The sequence below is a fragment of the Rhipicephalus microplus genome, chromosome 4 (genome assembly GCF_043290135.1).
Source record: "Rhipicephalus microplus isolate Deutch F79 chromosome 4, USDA_Rmic, whole genome shotgun sequence".
In the NCBI taxonomy this organism is placed as follows: domain Eukaryota; kingdom Metazoa; phylum Arthropoda; class Arachnida; order Ixodida; family Ixodidae; genus Rhipicephalus; species Rhipicephalus microplus.
In genome coordinates, this window is record NC_134703.1 from 186,161,157 (window position 1) to 186,174,897 (window position 13,741).

General features: G+C 46.5%; 1 protein-coding gene across 1 annotated transcript in view; it reads left to right on the plus strand.

Annotated features, from left to right (window-relative positions):
• The window catches only part of LOC142814458 (phospholipid-transporting ATPase ABCA3-like), a 67,055-nt gene that overhangs the window by 17,151 nt on the left and 36,163 nt on the right, over positions 1-13,741 (plus strand). Inside the window, exon 3 of the mRNA XM_075893221.1 lies at positions 12,697-12,814. Within this exon, the coding sequence (XP_075749336.1) occupies positions 12,697-12,814 (118 nt within the window). The remainder of the gene's footprint in view (positions 1-12,696; positions 12,815-13,741) is intronic.

Genomic DNA, 13,741 nt, shown 5'->3' on the forward strand with positions numbered 1-13,741 from the left:
AGGCTCCGACTGCTGCTCCCCTGAAGTACGCTTCCAGGCCTGTGATACAAGGTTACAGCCCTCGTAGTCCGCCTATTCGCCCACCAGTATCGTCGCCCGCCCACCCAGTCGTACAGTACGCACAATCCGATAACCGTTGGCGCACGCAAGACAACCGTCCCACTTGTTTTCATTGTGGCCTTGTTAGACATGTGGCCCGTTACTGTCGATTTCGTGCACCACCTATCTCCGACAGTGTGCGTCCACCATGGTTCACGTATGCGCCACGTCAACCCCGCCGCAGTTATTCAGACGACTACGAATCTGATCCTACCTCCCGGACCCCACCCTCCTCTCGCCGCTCACTTTCTCCTCGCCGCCGCTTACTTTCTCCCATGCACCAACGGCGGAGCCCTGTGCGCCAGGAAAACTAAGTAGCGCAGTTCAGGAGTCTGGAACTGAGGTTCCGGCGAAATGCATAAGGCCTCACATTTCTCCCCGAAACGTTATTGATGTCGCTATAGAAGGAACATGGACGCTAGCCCTTGTCGACACCGGCGCTGCCCTTTCAGCGATTGATGCCCGCATTTGCCGCCATATCGAAAAAGTCACGACCCCTGTTTCTGGACTATCCCTTCGTACAGCCAAAGCGCAGGACGTCGAGCCATCCGGTGCCTGTACAGCCCGTGTCGTCATCGAGGATGTTCTTTATGTGATCGAATTCATTGTGCTGCCCTCTTGTTCTCACGACGTCATATTAGGGTGGGATTTCCTCTCTACACATCGTGCCATCATCAATTGCGCCCGCGCTGAACTCGAGTTATTCCCATTTTCAACAGATTCCATCAATGACAAGGACACATGTCCCAAAATCACAGTCTGTGACAACACCATTGTGCCGGCTCAGTGTACTGTTCTTGTCTCCATCTCTTGTGACTCTGAAGACGGCGGCTCATTGCTTTTCGCACCGTCTGAACTTCTAGTTCGCCACCGATCACTGCCGTTGCCATTTGCCGTTCTCGAGTTCCATTCAGGCACCTCTTTAATACACATCACCGATCCATCGCCAGAGCCAATCACTTTGAGACGCCGGGAAACCCTCGGCAAAGCCGAGCCGCTGGCGTCATCTTCGATATTCGACACCACGAATGACCCCACTGATATGGCCACCCTCGAGACATCAACTCCTCGGCCACTACCACGATCTTTCACACCAGCTATAGCCAGCGACCTTACACTCTAAGCCGAAATTCGGCAAAGTTGGACTAACTGCAGTCGTTAAACCAATGGACGAATGGTTCGTCCAACAGGGAATAAATGTGTGACAATGCGTGTCTTGCGCAAACGCGCGGCAATGAAGGGACCAACGGGGAGGGCAACTGCGCCGCTATCGCCTCCTGTCGATGCTGCACTGCAATGCTCGGCGTGCTCGGCGATCATGAAAGCAAGTTATATATAGGCTATACGCCACTGTGAAAGTGAAGCACTATGAAACGAATAGAAGATGTTATGAGAGGAAAGTAGTACAACACGCTGTCAGTGCACACAGCAAGTGCCCTCGTGTTTCCACCACGCCGGCACGGGCGAGCCGAAGCCAAGTGAAAGTCTCCGCAAACACGGGCAATGCCGAGAACTCGCTTTAATGTGCTGAATAAGTTCGAACTACGGTGAACACCGACAATGCTAATAAAGGTAAGCTGTTCATCAGCGGTCGTGTACCCACACAGTGACCACAAGTTCAAAGCGATATATAGGAAAAGTAGGCTTCGTACGTCATCGGTATCAAGCGGGCTGCCGGTGTGAGTGCATTGCCGGCACAAGCGAAGGAAACGTCGCGTACAAGTTCACGAAAATAGTAGCTCAGGCAAACTTATGTCTTTTTATCCATGCGACAATCGTTATCGAAAATCCAACGTGTAGGCGATCGCGGATACGACTAAACGTGCGGCCAGTGGTACACAGGTTGTGCCTTACCAGCACGATGAAAGAACCGTGCCTGCGAACGGTCTCGTCCCTGTAAGTATACAGATATCTACATCACTCCGTAAGACACAGCGAACATGGGGCACTTACCTATTGTTCATTTGTGACTATAAAATAACGACGACGAAAATTTTACGCGAGCCGCATGTTGCGATCGCCGGCGGTCGTTTAGCCGTAATCGTCGTAAGCCAAGCGACGCCGTCGGCAAGCCGACACGGTATGGCATCGGCGGGGCGCCTGCGGCTGCTTCGCCGGCTTTCCCGCTCAAGCGCCACTGCTATGTTTGTGTTTGCGGACTCGTGCGCCAGCACTGCGAACGCTGTTTCGGCCGACATGATCGAATACCAGCTGATAATTCGTAGTCTCGGGCTGGAAGCATGTGGAATATTAGATGGATCCATATTAAAGGATCGGTGCGCATCGGTGCTACGAATTAGCCGATGTAAATTTTCGCGTTACGGTATCAATGTTTATTGTTTTTTAAGCCGAGTAAAAGTCGCCCACTGGCACTAGATGGGAGGTCAAAATACTGTGCTATATATACCCGAGAGTCTGTTCTCTGTAGTACAGCGCGGGCAGTCAGTGTTTGCGGTGTTTTACTTTGAAATAATAGTGCGTATGTATGTGTGTGTGTGTGTTGCATGAATAACATACTATGATATTCAGTGCTGATTAAATTGGAATAAACATAAAATGTACTGCACAAACGCAGTGTCGCCATTTTTTTTTTTTGCCATTGGTCCAGATGGTTGAACTGTTAGTCCCGCTGGAGCATTTTACTGGGGCCAACATTTAAACCAAGTGGAGTAAGTGCTTGGGGTAACAGTTGAGCCCTTGCAGTTACTCCCGCAGTTAGTCCAAAATTGGTTCAAAATCTGTGGCAGCGCATTTAGACCCCTAAAGGACCAATGGCATACCCCACTTTAGTCTTTTTCGGCTTAGAGTGTACGACGACATAACGAGACCAACTTCTTCGCTTGCTCGACGATTTCTGTTCCTCTTTTGACTGCCAAGCAGAGGCACTCGGCCGCACAACAACTGTTTCGCATACTATCGACACCGGAAGCCATGTGCCCATTCGACAGCGTCCTTACCGAGTATCGGCGAGTGAGAGGCGCCTTATCGATGACCCGGTGAATGACATGCCTAAACACGGCGTCATTCAACCTTCCAACAGTCCTTGGGCATCACCTGTCGTCCTTGTTCGGAAGAAAGATGGCACCATACAATTTTGCGTCGATTATCGCCGCCTTAACAAGATTACCCGAAAGTACGTGTACCCGTTGCCACGAATTGATGACGCACTCGACTGCTTGCAAGGAGCGGAGCTCTTTTCTTTCTTGGATCTCCGCTCTGGCTACTGGCAAGTGCCCGTGGCTGAGACTGACCGCTCGAAAACCGCGTTTGTAACACTAGATGGATTATACGAGTTCACTGTAATGTCATTCGGTCTCTGTAACACGCCCACCACCTTTGAGCGCATGATGGACGGCACCTCACACGGCTTGAAGTGGCACACTTGCCTCTGCTATTTGGATGATATTGTCGTCTTTGCGCCAGATTTCCCGACCCATCTACAATGATCGCATCAAATTTTTACCTGTGTCTGAAATGCTGGTCTACAGCCTATCTTGAAAAAGTGCCTATTTGCCGCTAGAAAACAAACTATATTAGGCCACGTTGTCTCCGAAGAAGGCATTTTTCCCGATCCTGCTAAACTTCGAGCCGTATCCGAGTTCCCAAAGCCTACTAATCTGAAAGCACTGCGGACCTTCATTGGCCTACGCTATATTTTCGGCGCTTCGTTCGTAATTTTGCTACTGTCATCGCACCTCTCAATGCACTTCTACAAGGCGACAACGAACTATCTACCTGGTCAAAAACTTGTGTCGATGTGTTTACGACACTTCGACGCCTGCTTACGTATCCACCAATTTTGCGTCACTTCGCTCCGAGCGCACGCGCGGAAATTCACACTGATGCTAGTGGTGTCGGCCTTGGTGCTGTGCTCGCACAACGTGACGATGCCAACGCCGAATACGTGGTTGCATATGCCAGTCGTGCACTCACAAAACCTGAGACCAATTACACCGTAACTGAAAAAGAGTGCCTGGCCATCATATGGCATCTACAGAAATTTTGCCCCTATCTTTACAGTCGTCCTTTTGACGTCGTAACAGACCACCACGCTCTGTGTTGGTGGTCAAACCTCAAGAACCCGTTAGGTCGCCTTGCTCGGGGGGCCCTCTGACGCCAGGAATACGACATCCGTGTTGTATATCGTTCTGGCCAACAACATTCTGATACTGACACCCTGTCACGCTTCCCACTACTTTCAAACGCCAGCGCATCTAGTCACAATCGCGATATTTCGCAACTCGACATCTTGGACATGGCCTCGGAGCAACGAAACGACCCTTGTATCGCCACAATACTAAACTTTTTGTCAAGCCCCCTCCCCACCCCGGCTCCACGAGCGCTACGCCGCCAAGTGCAGCATTACGCTATCCGCGATGGTCTTTTATACCGCCGTAAATACCAGAGCGCACATGGTTATTGGTCGTGCCCCGTCATCTTCGTCGCAATCTCTGCTCTGCTTTTTACAATGAACCTCAGTGCGGCCACGGTGGCGTGTTCAAGACGTACACGCACCTTCGCCTACGCTAATATTGGCGCGGAATGTACAGCTTCGTCTGCAAATACGTCCACTCATGCCTCGCTTGTCAACGACGCAAACCAGTCTCGCCCCTCTCCACAGCACCTCTCCAGCCGCTTCCCTGCCCAGACCATTCATTTGACCGCGTCAGCACTGACTTGTACACTCTAAGCCGAAAAGGACTAAAGTGGGGTATGTCGTTGTTCCTTTAGGGGACTAAATGCGCTGCCACAGATTTGGAACCAATTTTGGACAAACTGCGGGAGTAACTCCAAGGGTTCGACTGTTACCACAAGCACTTACTCCACTTGGTTTAAATGTTGGTCCCAGTAGAATGCTACAGTGGAACTAACAGTTGAACCGTTTGGACCGATGGCGAAAAAAATGGCGACGCTGCGTTTGTGGAGTATGTTTTACGTTTATTCCAATGAATTCAGCACTGAAGAACATAGTATGCTATTCATGCAACACACACACATATATACATACGCACTATTATTTCAAAGCAAAACACCGCAAACACTGACTGCCCGCGCTATGATACAGAGAACAGACTATCGGGTATATATAGCACAGTATTTTGACCTCCAATCGAGTGCCAGTGGGCGACTTTTACTCGACTTAAAAAAAGAATAAACATTGACAGCGTAACGTGAAAGTTTACATGGGCTAATTCGTAGCACCAATGTGCACCGATCTTTCAATGTGGATCCATCTAATCTTGAAGATGCCTCCAGCCCGAGAATACGAATAATCAGCTGGCATTCAATCATGTAGGCCGAACCAGCGTTCGCAGTGCTGGCGCACGAGTCCACAAACACAAACATAACAGCGGCGCTTATGTGGGAAAGCCGGCGAAGCAGCCAGGCGCCCCGCCGATGCCATACCGTGTCGGCTTGCTGAAGGCGTCGCTGGACTTACGACGAGTACGGCTAAACGACCACCGGCGATTGCAACATGCGCCTCGCGTGGAATTTTCGTCGTCGTTATTTTATAGTCACAAATGAACAATATAGTAAGTGCCCCATGTTCGCGGCGTCTTACCGAGTGATGTATATATCTGTATACTTACAGCGACGAGACCATTTGCAGGCACGGTTCTTTCATCGTGCTGGTAAGTCGCTCGCTGTGCACCGACGGCCGCACGATTAGTCGTGTCCGCGATCGCCTACATGCTAGATTTTTTATAACAATTGTCGCATGGAGAAAAAGACATAAGTTTGCCTGAGCTACATTTTCTGTGAATTTGTACGCGACGTTTTCTTCGCTTGTGCCGGCAATGCCCTCACACCGGCCGCCAGCTTGATACCGACGACGTACGAAGCCTACTTTTTCTATACATCGCTTTGAAGTTGTGGTCACGGTGTGGGTACACGACCACTGATGATCAGCTTACTTTCATTAGTGATCTCAGTGTTCATCGTAGTTCAAACTAATTCAGCACATTGAAGCGAGTTATCCGCATTGCCCGTGTTCGGCAATTTTAACTTGGTTTCGGCCCGCCCGTGCCGGCATGGTGGAAACGTGAGGGCGCTTGCTGTGTGCACTGACTGCGTGTTGTACTACTTGCCTCTCATAACATCTTTTATTCGTTTCATAGTGCTTCGCTTTCACAGTGGCGTGTAGCCTATATAACTTGTTTTCATGATCGCCGACCACGCCAAGCATTGCAGTGCAGCATCGACAGGAGGCGTTCGCGGCGCAGTTGCCCTCCCCGTTGGTCCCTTCATTGCCAGGCGTTTGCGCACGACACGCAATGTCACGTATTTAGTCCCTGTTGAACGAACCATTCGTCCGTTGGTTTAACGACTGCAGTCAGTCCAACTTTGCCGAATTTGGCCTTAGAGTGCACGAGCCTCTCCCATGCACTGGCGCTGGTAACCGCTGGATTGTCGTCGCCATGGATCACTTGACAAGATACGGCAAAACCGCTACACTACCTGCCGCAACAGCCAAGAACGTTTCCTCGTTTATTCTACGCAGCTTCGTTCTCCGCCATGGCGCCCCTCGTGAACTGCTCAGTGATTGCGGCCGTGTTTCTCTCAGGTGTAGTGCAACCACTCCTATCCGAATGCAGAATTATTCACCGCACCACTACCGCATATCACCCACAGACAAATGGATTAACGGAACGATTTAACCGAACTCTGGGTGACATCGTGTCGATGTACGTTGCATCAGACCACTGCGATTGGGATCTTGTTCTTCCGTTTGTCACATTCGCCTACAACACCGCCTCCCAAGCCACCACCGGATTTTCACCATTCTTCTTGCTATACGGCCGTGAATTCACTAGCACCATTGATACGATTCTGCCATATCATGCAAACGTTGACGACTACCAGCCTGTGTCTGCGGTGGCTCACCACGCCGAAAAATGCCGACAACTGGCATGTTGAGTGTCAGCATGTTCTGTTCAGTGGCGACAGTGTCGCCAAAAACAGCGTCACGGCTCCGACATTCCTCCTGATTCTTTCACCGTCGACTCCCTCGTGTGGCTTTGGGTCCCGCCAGTTGCTGCTCCCGGCCTTTCTTCTAAGCTTCTTCCGAAGTATCACGGACCCTAACGTGTGATTGCGCAGGCCTCTCCTGTTATTTATGTGGTTGAACCCGTTACGCCACCTTCCGACCTTTGTCGTCGGGGGCGAGAAACAGTCCACCTTAACCGTCTCAAGCCGTATTATGACCCTCTGACTTCCCTCTAGGTCGCCAGGATGGCTACCTCTCGATACCGGGGGTTATTGTGAGGAAGAAGATGGACACATGCGGAAGCGCATTGCCATCGCCTGGCTCGCTCGGCTGTTCACTCGCTGGCTACGCTTTGCCTGCTGCTGCGGCTATCTTCCCGGTTGCTGTGTACCTGAATAAACCCCAAAAACAGTGGTACTAATATCGAGCGGAGTTGCGCTGCATTCAGTAGGACGTTAGGTTGTGTGATGACATTGGAACAAGCGTAGGAGTTCAAAATTGTTTTCAGCTGCTTGCAAGAAGCGTCCCCACGGAGCACGTCAACATTTACATCGGCCACGATAAGGAATGGAGCGCGCATCGAATGAAGCTAATGCAAGAGCTTTTCTATCAAAGTGAAAATTCAAACTTATACCCAGTGGGAGGTCGATAAACAGCCGCAATTATACATTTTGCACACACATTGTAAGACAGTCGATATGAGGCGTGATACAGGTGAACTTGTCGATAACGTCATGAGAGAGGGCATCTTTAACATACATACTGATGCCACCACCCCTATTTGAAGAACGAACAATGCCATTATGAACATAATTTATGAACTGTGGTGGGCTATCTTTCGGAGTCAACCAAGATTCTGTAATATACCAAACCTGGAAATTCGCTCTCAAAATTGTCCGATGTCATCCGTTTTATTTCTAAGGTACGAGTATTATATGTAAAGCAGTGAATTGCTTAGACAGCCCTTTGAAGACGTGTAAAAGTTTATTTTGATCATAAAATTAGCAATCTGAGGCATTGTTCATTTTGGAGTAATTAAAAAGCCAAATTCTCAGTTAATTACCAGTTCATCTGATCTATATCTCCCCGACAGCAGATTCCAAGTCTCTCCAATATTTTCTATTTCCTCGCAAGTATTCTCCCTCCTTGCGTTCAAACGAATTGCCAGCCAAGTTCTCGTTTCTTAGCCACAGCAGCACCAAGCAGCTGTTTACCCTGACAGTTTAAGTTTTCATTTACAAAGATTGCTGCTGATGTTTTGAAACCGATTTTCTTAGCCGAGGGCTTTACTTTTCTGGCTTTCACGAGAACGGCATTTCGTTTGTCACGTCGCACAAAACGTACGACAATCCTTCAACGTGCCTAATTCAAAAAATGCATGTGTCGAGACCGCGCACAAATTATGGCTTTCAGACATTGAGTTATTGCTTGCCGAATATACTAAATAAATTAGAAATTCTATATGAAAATGTTCGTATGCTCTCTGATAATTTTATTTTATATGTGCTTTATTAATTTGCGTGTAGTATTATTTTCTTTTTGATTACTTCTTTCTTTCGGTGTATAGCATATGTGTTATTGGTTAGTATAGTTTGTTTAAATTTTTTGTTCTGATGCAAAGCACATGCATTGCTGGTTTAAACTGTCCTGTGTTTAATTTAATTTAGCGTTTTTGTTGCCACAGTTGCCATGGGGATATGAAGCCTTGTCAAACTGTTTTATACAGCTTTTTTTCTCTGTCGCAGCCACTTACTGTACAACTGTACGTGGTAAATAAACTAAACTCAAACTCAAACAATACATCTGGCTCTTTCCATAGATATGCCCATCCTATGACGGGTGTCAATGTCAGATTCTGTGATTGCTTTCTGGATTGTGGCACATACTTTTAAAGACGATAGTCTTTCTTCGGAAAGTTCAACGCAAAAATTTTGGTTTGTCTGTCTGTTCACTTGCCTGTTTGTCCACCCTTAACGGTAAAGGGTATCTTAAACAGCACCAGCGGATATCCCAAACGGCCGAGCCCATCCACAGCACCCACCAATGTTGCTCGAGGTTAGGCGTTCATACTTGTGCGATTGTCAATTAAAAAGCAATTATCGCGCATATCTGAGGCACCGCAACAACACGTATATATCCCGTATGTGCATCTTTTACTTTACTAAAAAAGGCAACGTTATTCTACGAACCGTAGCGTTTATCGCGCGGCGCTGACCATCCAACGCTTGTACGAAACGGTAATTGTTGCCAATGCTTTGCAAAGACGACATGGGGATGGCACCTACTCGTCGCCTTGCGTTCTACTCACCATCACCTATGAGACGGGCGCGCACGCCCGTCTCAGAACCACGCGTTTCGTTGTCCAAGATAACTGCCAGATAGCGCTCTTGTCTAACGTGTGACGTGAATTGGTGCACTCGTTCGCTTCCGCTGCACGCTAGAGGCACTCTAACGCGGTGCTTCCAGAATACCATTCACGGATTTTCTTGCGCCGAACATCAAGTAAACGTTTTGTTCAATCTTTCCAGACTCAAGACTATCGTCTTTTCACGACATTTTCAGATTAACATGCAGCTACGGCGCCAAATTTTTTTCACAACGTCAAGTGGCTCTCCTTGAATTGGTGCACCTTTAATTTCAATGTTATTGGCTCGTGACTATTGTTTGAGCTCATCAACTATTGTTTGTAGCTGTCAATTTTCTGTCGCGAGTTGCTCGTTTGCCTTCTGTGTTGTTAGTTCCTCGCGCAAAGCCTTCAGTGATTGCGAGAGCAAATTGATATTGCCACATGTCTCACTACAGTGACCAAAGTTCTCTTTGAAACCACGTAGCTGGGCCCAAATTTGTATTAAAATTCTCAAACGCTTTGCTAATATCCTTCGTCATGTCAGGGAACACAGGCACAGTAGTTTTGCAGCAGTGCAAAAATCAACTCTAATAGTTTTGACACAAGTAGAACAACGCTCACATGCGTGAAAAAATATACAGTATCAGGTGATGTGAAGTCGTTGCGCACTGCCGCCAGATTGGAAGATCACCCGGTGGGTGGTCCGCTTATATGTGCGGGGTGCAGAAGCCACGTGACATGCGCACGAGCAGTGCCCTTGCCTCCACCACTACCAGCTGATGCAGCCGGCAACCGACGGATCCGATAGTTCTTTTCGCTTCAAAATGCAGTTTCGCGGTGAACACCTCAGTCAAGCTGCGTGAAAAAATATACAGTATCAGGCGATGTAAAGTTGTTGTGCACTGCCGCCAAACTGCGAAGGTCAGACGATAACATTTAGCTATTGAACGTGGCTGCAGAAACGAAGCTGATATGTTTATTCTGTGCGCTATATTCGAACGCCCGAATCTTTACGTATTTTCACGAAAACTTCGCATGTCGCTTGAATGAATCAAATTTATCGCGTCATGGACGGTCAGCTGCATTCACTGATGCAAAAAAGAACAAAGTGGTTTAGGCTTGTTTATTACCAACACGTTAACACTGTGGCTGGCACAGTCAAAAAAGGTCGTGTCTGCCCTTTTATCATCCTCCCGACCGTGGTCCTGAATTCCACTGGGCGGCGCAACAGCCTATAAACACTACAAATAAAAAAATTCTTGCACGTGTGACACAATCGATAGACCCGTGGGGTGTTATGATAAGGTGAATAGAGTATGACTATTTCTTGAACGCATCTCATGGCATCTTTCCGGCCACTGCAGCGACTGCGACTAAAGGCCCTTTTTTAGGGAAACCTGCATTTTCAAGCACCAGCATGTTTAGAGGGCGCGGAAGCTCGCCAAGGCAAGACATTGCTAAAAATGAAAACAATTGCACAATTTAGCCATCGTTATAGCTATATATAAAAGAGCCTAGGTTCTCAGATTGCTCCTAAGAACGTCACTGTTTTTAGGTGTATAGTCTGCTGCCATGTTTATACATGTATTTATTTCTAATAAGAACCTTTGCGCTGTTTGACGAGAAGTTGTCATGCCTCTGGCTCAGACATTGTAGCTGTCTACTACACCCCATGACTGGGTATTTAGAACTGACCCACCTTTACGCTTTACTTCGAATAGAGTGGCATTCGGAAATCTCATCCGGGTTCTTGAAATATTTGCTTTTCTGTCTCAATTGCTCATTTTTCACTAAACAAAAAAATAAGACCTAACGAAAGATATGATGAGTGGACATCTAGGCAACCTAATACGACTGACTGGAGCCTGCATCACAACACTCACAGCTGACCTTCATGACGATGATTATAACAGCACCGCGCATGCGCTAATTCACAAAAAATACACACAGGGATGTGTTATTGGGATAGATACATGATATTCAAAAGTGCTGAGCATTACGTGGCATGAAAAAATGTTTCGAGCTCACGCCTCACCACACAGCTACCTTTAAAGCACTCAGCCCAATTTGAACAGGCTGCGGAAGAACTTAAGCTCATTATAAAGGCTTATTTAAATCCTGTCGCTGGCGCTATCACCAGTTTCTTAAATTTTCTGTGCCACTTGCGTGCGCAACTGCCTGAAAATGACGTGCGTCCAATAAACGCTGCGCCTCCTCCACGGTAACATTGAAAAAAATTACGCCGTGTGAGGATAATGGAGAAGTATAGCGCGTCTCTCATAATCATAGCGTGGTTTCGGGACGTTAAACCCCACAAATCATCATCAGAAGTATAGCGCAGCCGGAATGAGGTTGCCGCTGCTTTCGAAAGAATGAAGCGCTTTCTGCGCGGGGGCTGATTTGCATACCATATGGTCACATTCTCTGCTAGCCACGAGGCTGCAGGTAGCCTTTTTCGAGCAATCGCTCATGGCTGCATCATGTCTCATGCGCAGTTTTGAAGCCCAGTAAATCGAGTGTTCGGGCCAACGGGAGTGCTTCCGTCTTGAACAATATAAAGAACGCGAAAGATGCGGTCGAGTAAGAAGTGAAAAACACGGGTCCTGAATGCACGCGTTGAACACCCGTGTCGGTCGTAACTTCCTCAACCTGATCTTTCAAGCTGTTCATTCGGATCGAGTTTGTAAACCACGCCCATTGACGAAATTCATTCATTGCCTTTTCTGCATGAAACGGAGAGCCGATCAATCTGGTCATAACACTGCGACGCAGAGAAGCATATTTTTCTTTTTTATGCCTGGCTGCGCTTGTTGCGTAATACTCGCGTGACGACGTCTCTGCTAACTGTGTTTGCAACGTCTTCTTTTTCGATTGCACGCGCACATTTGTTCTTTTTCAGAGAAGGCAGTTCATTAAATTTGTAGTGTTTGTGGTTCAAGAAAAAGTTATATCGCGCAACTGGAGCCGTAAACATATCTTCTTGGTAGTATAATTTTTTTCTTTACTTCTCCTTTGCCGGATACAGTGAAGAAAGTGTTCTACGCAATCATTGCACTTTTATCAATCTAGCGACACGCTTCCTCAAGCCGAGTGCTAAATAAACGTTAGTTGTTCGTTAGTTGATATATAGCTCATTTATCATGCAAAGGAGCTATTGCACGTGAAAGTTATTATTTTAAGAAAGCACTTGTCTCAAAATTTTGGTAAAGCAGTCTCATTTTTGCATCATCAATTACACAATTATGTTCCTTTTCTACTCTAGGTATTCGGTGGCACTGTTGCCCTAAATAAAGTGAACATTACAACCTACAAGTCCCAAGTTACCATACTTTTAGGACACAACGGAGCGGGCAAGACAACGCTGATGAGCATCCTCACAGGTATTGTAGTTTTTCTAGTAGAACTATTTATACGGGATATATATATATATATATGTGTGTGTATATGTATATATATATATATATATATATATGTATGTATATATATATATATATGTATATGTATATATATATATATGTATATGTATATATATATATATATATATATATATATATATATATATATATATATATATATATGTGTGTGTGTGTGTGTGTGTGTGTGTGTGTGTGTGTGTGTGTGTGTGTGTGATAAATTTGTCAACTACCTGGTTTAGCAGAACTAACAATGACAAATGCCTACATCTGTTCATGCCACGTTGCAACACGTTGAATTATTCTTTTTTCCCGCAGTTATAGAGATGTGTAATGATTCGCCGAATGACGTTGTCATTGCTGAATCCCTTGAGTCATTTCAATTGCTGTCGGAAATTCATTTAGAGGCATTGTATTTGGTTCTGTGGTATCTGTGTGCAAAATAAAGGCAGAAACGAAGCATCGCGCAAATACTCGCACATTGCTACATGGGCTTAACGGCCTGCATCTGTGCATCAATTATGTTAGCGTTTGATGTTATCATGCTAACTAGTTTTTTTTTTTCCAGTGAAACGTATTTGCATTGTTCTTTTATTGCTCTTATGCTGTTATATCATTGTTTTCGTTGCTTCGTGCTGCATATTTTCTCTTTCTTTTTATCTTCGAAGTATAAAGTCTTATTTGCTTTGTATGCCCTGTCTTGTATAGGTTTGAAAAGGCCACAGTATTGAATAAATAATCATAGTAAATATGACACCAAGGCAAAAATGCAACATTAAGAATTTCCTATGCGAAAAGCAATGCTTGTTTCTGTTTTGTTGTAAAAGCTTACCTTAATGAATTTTGAATCGAATTTTGAGAGCTTTGCTAATGGCTTCTTTGATCACAGCGTTC